The 11699-nt window shown below is 36.9% G+C and overlaps 1 protein-coding gene across 1 annotated transcript in view; it reads right to left on the bottom strand.

Annotated features, from left to right (window-relative positions):
* The window catches only part of LOC102692282 (neuronal migration protein doublecortin), an 82486-nt gene that overhangs the window by 7115 nt on the left and 63672 nt on the right, over nt 1-11699 (bottom strand). The window contains exons 5-7 of the mRNA XM_006632623.3: nt 7125-7178; nt 4241-4339; nt 357-451 (exon numbers count right to left, since the gene is read on the bottom strand). Of these exons, the coding sequence (XP_006632686.2) occupies nt 357-451; nt 4241-4339; nt 7125-7178 (248 nt within the window). The remainder of the gene's footprint in view (nt 1-356; nt 452-4240; nt 4340-7124; nt 7179-11699) is intronic.

Below are 11699 nucleotides of genomic sequence, written 5' to 3'. Positions count from 1 at the left end.
AATTCACACCACGGCCAAGTGTCCCAGAAGACGATTAACTCACTAGTACTGTATGTCTTTGGACATTGGGAGGAAATGTCACAGAAGTATGGATTTGGAGGAAGGCTTAGTGTGGCATTTGGGGCATGGCCTGAGACACCAATTAAACCACCCACAATACCTTAAGAAGGTGGGGGATCTTTCCTGTCAAAAACCACATGATCACATGCTGAGAACATGAACACTGTGCAAAGAAGATACCCCTTTCCATAACGCAACCCAGGACTCAGGAACCAGCACTGATCATCATTCTATCATGCTGCCCATTTTTGCATTCAGTGTCAGGCAAAGAAAAGCAAACATGCAAAATTGTATACCTTGTGCTTACGGAGGCAGCCCGGGCTAGTGGGTGTGGAGATAGGAGACTGCTTTGAAATAGGAGTGGAGAGCTGGCTACTGGATGTGCCATTGGCTGTGTAAAACAAAAAAAGAGACAGTTCTGTTAAACAGCAGTTAAATCGCAGACACCCCATGCTAAGAACTCACAATGAGTGATGATGCCTCCAAAGCCCATTACTCCAATGCCTTGTGTTTTTCTTTGATTTTTAAGATTCCCTTTTTGACCAGTACAGTGTTTCATTCTTTTTCACTCTGCTGGCCAATGCACAGACGTTACTCCATTGCATTGACAGGTTGCTAGGAAACCGCAGGCATCTGTTTACAACAGAAGGTGGTGTGATGGGTGGTGTGGTTGCCTCAGTCCACTAACTGATAGTAAAAACACACTCAAAAAAGAAAAAAAAGGCTTTTATTTATATAATGAATCAGCTCTCAAGCAAAAGCAAATTCTTCAAACATTGAAAACGGTCTAAAATTATGGAATTTTGGGTTCTTCTCATAAGTAACTGAATTTTCCCACACAATCATCTGAAGGATCATTATGAGTCCCCGATCATTGGGCTTCCCTATTTCTCTGTTCTTTCAATTAAAAATGTCTGAATTAAAGATGTGTTTTATTTTTTAGGCTAAATGATTTATTCAACAAATTCGTTTTTGACCTAATAATTTCAGACAAATCCTTGCTAAAAGAGGACTATAAAAATTTTGAACCAAACTGGTATCTCTCTTTTGGATATATTTATTTATGAAGAGCTTTTTTTATTTTCTTTCCCTTGTTAACTTGGAACTGTACACCTCTTTACTGCAAAGAAGGAAAAAGAAAATGCCATCCTTCACTATGCCCACCTGTCATAGGCATTCATTATTTGACATGTTGTGAGCTTCATTGTGCCTTACAGAGGTGTTGGTACTGATTTGCAGAACAGGACATTTCTTCTAGACATGCTATATGGAATAACCTTTTTTCCTTTAATACCAACACAGCCGTTGTGGTACCACACTATTGGGAATCCAACATCAGCCACAGCTAGAACCAGTATCACCTGGACTAGGGCTTAACTAGCAAGTTGACTGTGCCTGGCTTTTATTTTTTTAACAAACCACACCAGTACAGGCTAGAGTAACAGCTTTAAAGTAACCTTAAAGTGCAGTACTCTGTCCTGTCATTTTACACATTTTGGACAGTATGTGGCAAGAATGTCACTTAATGCATCTATTGAGCTGGAATGGGTTTTGAAAATGAAAATGAGAATGAAAATACAACACAGTGTGGGTTTTAAAGAACACGTGTTGTAATGTGTTTTTCAGGCACTCCATAGAAAGAAGCACAATGGGCAAATAAAAACAAGTGGAACACCTGGGTGGCTGGAGTGGCCCATGAGCCGTTTCTGCCTCATTGTGTAGAAACTAAGAGACTGAGTGGACTTTTTAATTTTTTTTCTTCAACACATTTATTGTAGTTTGTTTTTTAATCCTAGGAATACTAGTATAAGCCAATTATATCACATGGATGTACACTGGCTTCATTCATTCTAAAACAGAGTCTTTTTGAGCCCTGGAGAAAAGACTGCTTATCTTCTCAATAGAGCTTAGCGAACAGCCACCAAAATTTCCAGGACCTAAGCTGAGCCAGCCAGACATTGCCAACTGCTGACTGTCTGAATTCAAACTAAAGATTGTACCTATTCAATCAAAACCCTTTTCCACAGAAAAAGTCTTAAACAAGGAAAGGGGGCAAACAGGAGAACAGACTAACATCAAATTGAAAACTCAATTTCTTTATTTCGAAAGAAAAAGCAGTGCATTTAAATCGAATGTACAATTACAAGCAAAGACAAAAAGTTATAGTGCAAATGTAACAGGCTTTCAAAATTAATAGAAACAATGTTATAATGTGCAAACCAGCAGTGGGAAGATGTAAGGAAAGCGCACTCTTCACTAAAATAATGTGAAAGATTGGAAAGCTGTAAAATGGTCAAGGTACACCTTAAAATAAAGAGGAAGTGTACTGTAGCTGAAACTGACATTTAACAAAGTATCAATTAGATGTCACAAAGAAAACAGTGCTTCATTTCCATGTAAGTTTCCTGTCATGATTCTAACAATATAATGGCTCCAATTTCAGATATAAACAACGTCTGAGCTCTCAATACTCAGATCTAGGATTAGCTCTGCTTTCCTTGCTGACAGCAGACACATTTCTAGTAAATGATGAAGCATATCAACACATGTTCCAGGTCATTTCAGAGCTCAATTTCAAATTATAGCTAAATAACTTTTTTTTAAATCTTGGAAACATGTTTGGGCTAAAAGAAGGCTAAAATACAAATATTTGAGAACACTGGGCATCAAGGTGAAAAACTATTATTTTCTATTTTATGAAAACGTTTCAAAACTAACACGCTTATACAGGGTACCCATTATATACTTTGTATATTGCTCCCACAGCAGATATCCCAATTTTTTTTAAACTTTGTAAGAAGAGTTAAAAAACATCAAACTTACTGTACATACTGTACTACCTTTATACCACCTTAAAAATGTAAGACAGAAATGGTACTTGGTTTTATTTTATTTATTTCAAGTGATTAACAATATTGGGGTTACAATTCCAAACCTGTGGTTTGGCAATGATTCCCCTCTGTAATGTAAGGCTGACAGGACATCTCCCATCAGCTCCTATAAACTTCACCCACTCTTTAAATTCTTGAATGTTCCCTGAATAGACCTTAGGAAGGACTAGCATTTATTCATTTATTTATTTAGTCATTTTGTTATCTCTGCTACCAGCTTTAAATGACAGAGCGACATTGGCATTTGCCTGATGGAGCCACAGAGTGCCACACTGAATCAGTGTAAGGCCATGAGCAACTTGTAATAGATCAGAGCTTCCCTGGGTCCAATAAGAACAGTGCAAAGCTGGATCTTAATTAATTCCATGTTTTATATTTTGCATCTTCCCCAGTCTGGCCCTGTCTGCCTCCCTAATTTGGTTTGCATGACTGCAGTCTGCAAGCCTTCAAGGTGACTTCTTCATTCAGAGCTGCTTCCTCATAGACATTGTTACAGAGACTTTCTCATGTAGGCATTTACCTTTGTCTAAGGGTTTTATAGGAGAGGACCCTGCAGTCCCTTGTTATTAAAACCTGTCATATTACCAGGGATAGAATATAATTCCTAATCTGGAGCTCTTTTACTGGTAATGTTTAACAAAAATGGTAAATAAACTTAGATCATCTTCTGATCATTTGGAAATATGTAATATACACTAGTTAATATAGATCTGGTCTGTTGTCAAACATAGTCTGGATTTATCTTACATTTGTCTGCAGGAAAAGCAGGTTTTCTGGAATGTCATTACCATTTTAGTGTTAAGTGAACATACGCTTACAGTACAGTCTTTAAAATACAAAATATTGTCAAAGTACCTCTAAAAGTCTGTTCTTTTATATTTTCTTTTTTTTTTAAATGAAGCAGAGTAGGTGGAAAATGCCGACTGTTCAAATGTGCCATTTTGACTGATATGTTGAAATTCAGGACAGCAATGTCTGATTGTAGTAAACGAAGCCAATAAAGTTTCCAATCCACCATCAAATTAAGGAGAAAAAGAGAATGACACAATAAAACATAAAATGAATACTATTATAAAAACAGCAGTTGTGCCATGCTATGTCCTGTTACAGAAGTTTTGCTGAAGGATGGTGTGCATGTACAAAGCAGTTCCTGACGTTTACCCACATCAAATTTACGATAGCTAAAGAAATGAAAAAAAAAAGAAATCAACAAAAATTTAAAAAATGAAAAAAAAGTTCCATTTGCAGTCAGCATGGTGAATCAATAAATCAGAGGTTAATCGTCTCACTCGATTCAGCTGGTGACTTGCTGCGTCGGGCAGGTCCTGGACTCTTTGCCAAGCTCTTCTGAGCTCCTCCTTTAGGGATTCCCTTCATAACATGGCACTCTGGAGGAAACAAAAACCGCAGGCAGGGAGTTCACACATCAGGATAAAAAAATGGCTATGCCTCAAGAAACAAGAAAAACAGGAGCAAACATTAATTAAGCTCCACACCATTCACACAGACATTTATGACGAAGAAAAATGGCTGAGTTCATGTGAACCTTCCATCCATTTGTTCTTATGAAGTGTATACCCATCTGTCCAGCAAATTCCTGATCACATGAGGTGCTGGGTGTTATCTAAAGATATTGTTTTGGGGAGAAACCTCCTGAAACTAATTTGTATTATTGCAAATCCTCCTGACAGATACTGCAATTGAGCAGCTTAGTGAGCATATTGGCTTTAACCACTTGGCTAATTGAATGGCTGCCTGTCTATGGAGATGAGCAAAACGAACCTCTTGTCCCTATTAGAAGGTTTTAGCCAGGAAACATCTGGAAGGACAGTGATGGAATGGAAGAATTACATTTACATAGTCATTCACATGATAACGCCCACCTTCTTATTTTTACATTAATAAGTATTTCAAGTTAGCATGTTGAGACTGATGGATTTTCCAACACCAGGTCATACTTTCCTGGGGTACTTATAAACTCTTTCAGCAAGGTTATCTACTCCTACCTGAGAAAGGTGAATTGCATGTTTTTTCAGAAGTGTGGTCAAATTCTAACAATACTAAATGATCCAACAAATCTGAAGGGAGCATTCTTAATACTTTGGTAATAATGTGTCCTTGCCTGGCTGAGGACACGGAAGTGCTGGCTGACGATTTGTGCAAGTTATGAGCCAGAAAGGCAGCTGCAAGGGGGTAGAGGGAGAGGTGCTAGAAAAGATGGTCACAGAATTCCAGGCAGCCTGCTGACCCAGCTACCCACCTGAACGTATTTATATGTAGGAGAGTGGAAGTGCAAAATTAGAGTTTCTTCTTCTTAACATCTGTTAAATAACACTACTTTAGTAGTTTAGTCAGCTTCTAATAATAAAGAAACACGCCAATGAATATAATAGAAGAGTATACTTAATACCTTGACATTAACTCACTTGGCTAATAAAATGACAGTACTGGCTGAAGATGTTACAACCTCCTAATGTTTCCCCCAAGAGTGAGTTGGTTTGACAGCAAAGTTTCACAGGAACTGATCGTAGAGTTTTGAGCCGGAGAACTGAGTGAGCAAGAAGCAAATACTGTATGATGCAAGTTTAAGTTTTGTTTGATCGAGAAGATTCATATTTTCAATGTTTTATAGGAACACCAATAAAAAAAGTGAAAGAAAATCATGTATGATGCTGGTGATGTAATGCAAGTCAAGGACAATGTGGCAATACTGCCAACAAACCCTCACTTGTTTGAGAATGGCATCCTGTCTTGGGCAGTGGAAGACACTGTGGTGTCCGGGAAAAATAGCTGGAGGTGACCAGGATATGAACTAGTTGCTGGACTTTGCTAGAATGGATGAGGATGGATTCCAAGTAGAAACCCCCAGAAGAAGAAGTGGATGCTTGGGGAGAGTCTAGGGCAAACACTGCACCAGTTGGACACCAACAGGGCAGGTAAATGGTGGTGACCTGTCAAGGTAGCAGCCAGGGCTGTGACCAGGGTTCAAGCACCATGGACAGCGAAGGCTGAGAATGAGGAGGCTTGGACCTAGTGCAGACAATGTCATGCTCTCAGACCCTGGGGCAGAGTGAGCATCAGCAACTGGGCGATCTCCTGTGGAGACAGTGTAAAACTGGGGAAAAGGAAGATACATAATTAAAGAAACATAAAGTAACATTAAGAGACAAATAATTAATATTGACAGGAGTCACAAGTGCAGTTGGTTGGATACTCAACCAGAAAGAGAGAGATAAGGGGAGTTGGAGGGAGATAGTGGAGTGTGCAGAATTAGGAGAAGAGAAAAGGAGGCAAAGTTGATCAGAATTCCAAGGGGGGTTGATGGCATCAGGTGAATTGAAAAAAAGCAAATAGTATGGCAGGTGTACAGCCAGTTGTTTTCCGTAGAGAAATTGTGGTTGAAGAGCTGCTTGTTAGAAAAGATGCAAGAAAGTGACTATTGTCTTAGTAACACCAAGTGTTCAACAAAGTGTTTCTAAAGATACAGAAATGTTGAGTGCTACAAAAGATATATGGGGAATTTTGTGCAGCCAGTGAATATTAATAAATAAGGGAGCATAGTGTGAGATTAGGATTTGACCTCCTCCTGAACTTCTGTTACATAACACCATAAGTGTCAGAGAAATTGTTTCTGTAACATTTGGGCTGGTACTGATATACTGCAAGAGAGTTATAATGAGAGACAAAAACTTTTTGTTTAAATTTTTTATTTTATATACATACGTTCAGGTTCTCATTCTTTCGACAAATACAGTTTCATACAATTCTGTTGCTATGATCTGTGAACGTGCATGAAGTTGGTGGAGGAACTCCACTCCTTTTCGTAAGGCTTTTCACATTTTCATATCGTAAATTGTTTCAATCTGGAGTGGCAGCCATGATCCATTCCAGATGTAGCTTTATCATTATCATTTTAATTTCAGCTGGGGTACTGCTCTTAAAAACGTAGAGTAATGGACATACAACAGCATAAATACCCAGTCACCTTTTGTGCAACTCTATCTAACTTCCACAATACATAATTCTAGGATGCCTGGTCTACTTCAACATTATACATTTGCAGATAAAATGTGTTCAATTTTGTAATATTGCAGTATATTCAACAAAGGGACCCCATATCTCTGTAGATCTCTGCAGACATTTCCTCAGTTTTTTTAACAGATTTCCACTAACCTTGGTTATACCCCCCCTGGGCTGTTTTGGATTTGGTTCCAGAGGAAAAGCGTGCTGAAAGAAAGTAACCAAATAATTAACGTGGCAAACTTATTTCTTCCATTTTTACAGTTTTAAAGAAACCCAGTGTCAGGGTTTCACACAAGGGGTCTTCAATGCCAACATTATATTTACAGCTTACACCTGTTTACAACTGCTAGATACATGACTCATGCTTCATATTTGAGTAACAACAACCACAAAAACAGAGGCCAGGCACTTTTTTTTTGGGGAGGGGAGTTTTAAATGTCAGAACTACAGATGTGTCATCTTAAATTTCATTCACCCTTGAAATAAATCAGACTCCTGCAGAGAGAGTGTCGTCTTGCTAGAGGAAGTAGACCAACTGTCTGAAGCCTCATGTGTTCTTGTTCCCTTTCTCAAAATGCAGGCATTAAAAGCCACAGGGGATTGACAATACTGCAAGCAGAGGTCTCATTACTGTGCTGAAGAGTAATGCCATAGTTGCTTTTGCCCTAAACCTGTCATTGAGAAATTCATGAGAATCTTTTTCCTTTTACTTACATTTGCCAAGCACAACACTTATTTCATTCCATATTTTTAAACAATTCTGCAGCCAATTACTGAATTAAATCGATACTATTGACATTAAATCTAGCAGATATGGCAGCTCCTTCCACAATGAATAATGTGAGCTCGTAAGGTTGCTCGTACTTAAAGAAAATACAGAATAGTGACCAGAAGAGCATTGTCAAACGTACTTATACCCTTTTCTTTATCTCTACATGCAGATTGACCACTTTTAAAGACATTGCTAAAATGTACTGCATATTTGACTTTCTACATTATACAGTATGCATTTTTAAAATATGTTCACCTATATTAGGCAAACATGTGACCAGTTGTGGATGTGAGAAAAATGAGCAGGTCTTGATAACAGATGGGTAACTATGCAAACAATTGAGAATAAAGTTCTCCAAGCAAGAAACATTTTTTTCACACATTTTTATTTTTATTTTTTGATTTGGAAGATGGTAATACCACAAGGGAGAGAAAGTGGTATTAACACACTGAGTAAGTGCTGTCAATACATGAACAGTACAACCACATGAGTGTCAAAAGAAGTGTTACTAATTAATGTGCAACACCAGTGCTAGACCTGTTTTACTGTAGTGTGAATTACCTGTCCCTTGAATGATGACATACAGTACTTTAACTGTAATGGTACTGTACATACTTTAGGAAGAGCACTAAATTAAAACAGACAGCAGGTAGGGCCCTTTCCAATCTGTTTATTAGAGACCTAATGGAATTTGGCAACACGATACTAACGTCTTCCCTCCCACACCACTCATAGATTTAATTAATTAAATTTCTTTGAGGTCTGCTTGGTACTATATTTGCATAAATTACAAATGCGTTAGAGTAACTGATATGGGTGCAGACTAATTTTTTTAATTTAATTAGTTTTAACTCACACTAAAAAAAATAAGAGGGGATTAAAAAGTACAAAATCAAGATCTCAACTACCAAAGCAGAAGTCAAAGGCAGTGCAAATATCACTTTTTAAGCTGCTGATGCCCATTTTTAAAAGATTTGAAATATTTGCTCTGCTTCCTTTCGTCAGCTGTAGGGCAAATCTGAAAACAGATAGGCGTGTGTATCCCACAATTTGCCGCAAAGTTCAGTTGTGGGTCATGTGGCACTAGGAAAAATTGACAGTAAGCCAAAATGTTTCACAGCAGACCTCCCCAAGGCCAAGCCACAAACAGAAAATTAACTGAGACAATTTCCTGAATTGTAATGTGCTCATTAGTGCAAAGATTTATGTTCAAATGGTATCACAAAAACAGTGGCATTTGGCTGTTGCTATACTAATGATACACAGCAGGCACAGTATGCCAAGTGAATTAAAACCTCAGACTATCCAATTCAATTTGCCATCTTAGTCTCTTTTTTTAAAATGTAACCTGTAGAACTATTAATTTTTTACTGTGATTGGAACAATACTTATTTTCCTATCATATTTAAGCATAGTTTTGAAAATTAACTGAATAGCTATGAATTTTAAGGTATTTTTGTATGTAAAAATAGACAGACATATCTGGAAAATTACTAATCTAGAGCTTTCTAAAAGACAGAGCAAATGTCAGCTAATAATGAATCGGTTCTAGTATGGAAAACACCATATACTGGATTTGTTTTTTTGGGGACCTATTATTTCCTGTAGAGAAAGTTTTATAACTTGGCAAGTGAAGCCTTTTCTTTCTCAGAAGTAAGTATTCTGCATCCCTCACCAGTACAAACAGACTGAGAATGGACAGATGGATGTAGAATTAAATATAGTTCTTTGAAGAATTTTTCCAATCTCTTGGAACTGAAGTAAACAAACCATCACTGGTTCATTAGCAGACAGCTGAACTTTCACATAGATGTACATAAATGTCAAAGTGCTTAGAGTAAAACTTGTACAGGCCTAAATGTCTCTGAACATTTTTTTTTATTCTAGCGCATTCTGAAAATGTATTTTTATATGAGGTCTAGAAATTTATGATCATTTATCAAAAGTGTAGATTGACAAAGAATGGTAAATGTATTAATCAACTCACCACTTGATTAATGAATTCGTATTTGGAGAGATTTTCGACAAATTGTATAGCAAATTGAGGCCTTTAATCTCGACCTCTTCAAGACATGCCTAATCTGCATTTCAAGAACTTTTCCTTGAATTCAAATTTGCAGCCAAACCTAGTAATCTTAACTAGTAACAAATAAATGCATAAACTACAGTACTTGAACCAAGACAGTGTAGGATAATATAAATTCTTCTGAACAGGTCTAAATGTGTAATTACAAAAAAATCTGAATAAGAAAAAAAAGGTTAACCTTAGAGCTACAGACCTCATAAACATGTAAAGTATGCTGAAACAAAAAAATAATCTTCTGATTTTTAGACCACAGTCTAAAATTCATTGCAGTCTTAAAAAAAATCTAATTCTGAAATGCTGCAAACTGATAAGTGGAATTCTGAAATAAAGTGAACTTTTTATTCCTTTTGCCTTATACCGTTCTTAAATTGTAAATAAAACTATAGTGTATTAAGGGAGAGGTACTATATAGAGAAGAAGTTGTAGGATTTTGGTCTTAATATTCCTTTTCACATAAAATGTAATGCATTGCATCTAAACAAGACTTTGCTCTTCTTTTGGCATTCCCATGGACTTCTCATGGATAAAAATAAGACACTACAAAATCACTTCATATTCTGGCTGCTGTATGTCCTTTTATTGAAGCAGAAAGAACGTCCTAGAAGCCAACGTATTACATTCTGTGTGGAACAGATCCTCTCTAATTTGCTTTTGATCTTCTTTCAACAGATGTCTGTCAGTGTCAGTGCCAAATGTGATTTAGTGTTTAACGTGAATTAACAGTACATTTGGTATGATGAGCACCATGGCCAGTTTATTGGATAAAAGAGAAACACCAGCAAGTGATTTAAGATGCAAAAAGACTGGGAACCAGTGCTGTCAGGGGCACATATCATTTCAAATGTGACGCCGAACCAGATTATCCACAACTGCTGTTCGTAAGATCTTGCGAAGATGCGATTTAAATTTATTAAACAAATTTGAAATGAATGCATTGATTGCCATTAGTATTTTCTTCATCTGAGTTTCCATTTTCTCAGAGAGGGGAATGGGAAGCTATGTTTTGTATTGTACTGGTTTATATTAGGACTACAGGTATTGACTCAGCCTCTTAGGAGCGGGGAGAAACTGTTACATTGACACAATTACGCCATTACTGATCTGATTAAGGTAATTAAAAGCTGGATTGTAATGAAAACCCACAGATATGCCAGCCCTCCAGGACCAGAATTGGAGATCTTTGGTTTAGTGTATTTTTCAGATTTCAGTATCTACACTACTATGCACAAGAGCTAGACAAAATGAGCAATTCATATATTGTATATTCAGTGGTATTAAAAACAAAAGTTGTAGGCTCCAAAGCCTCCACAAGTGTTCTCTGGCATTATGACAACACTGATTATTATTGATATAGTTTATTTTGGGAGAGAAGAAACCAAAGCTTGTCATTCAGCAATCTTATATTCATATTGTTCAGTGATCACACTGACTTAGGGTAAAGTATACATGAGAAGACAATACTAAATATAATAACTAAACCAGTAAATTTACAAATCAAACCTTTTTTTATTAATTGTAAATTGTTCCTCATAATCAACAGAATTTGTTCCTGTCTAAACATCCATGAAGCTAAATTGCAACTTTTGCACCACAAACTGCAGATCTATGAGAATTAACTGTTGGTTTCAAACTAAAAACACCTCAGTAGAATTTTACTATTTATGTTTCTGTAAGAAGTACAGTAGGAATAATATTGCAGAAAAGAGCAGAGCAATGCCACATATTGAAGACTTCACCCAGTGATGTATATCCTAGTAGATACTTTGTTTTACCAGACTATGAGGCTGTAGATCAACAATTTTTTTGGCTGTTGTGATACTCATTTTTACATGTATTTTTTTTCCAGTGAAACCGACAATAGATCCAG

This window comes from Lepisosteus oculatus, chromosome 8 (genome assembly GCF_040954835.1).
Source record: "Lepisosteus oculatus isolate fLepOcu1 chromosome 8, fLepOcu1.hap2, whole genome shotgun sequence".
Classification (NCBI taxonomy): Eukaryota; Metazoa; Chordata; class Actinopteri; order Semionotiformes; family Lepisosteidae; genus Lepisosteus; species Lepisosteus oculatus.
The sequence above is the reverse complement of the archived record's forward strand: the minus strand, read 5'-3'. Positions and strand labels throughout refer to the sequence as shown.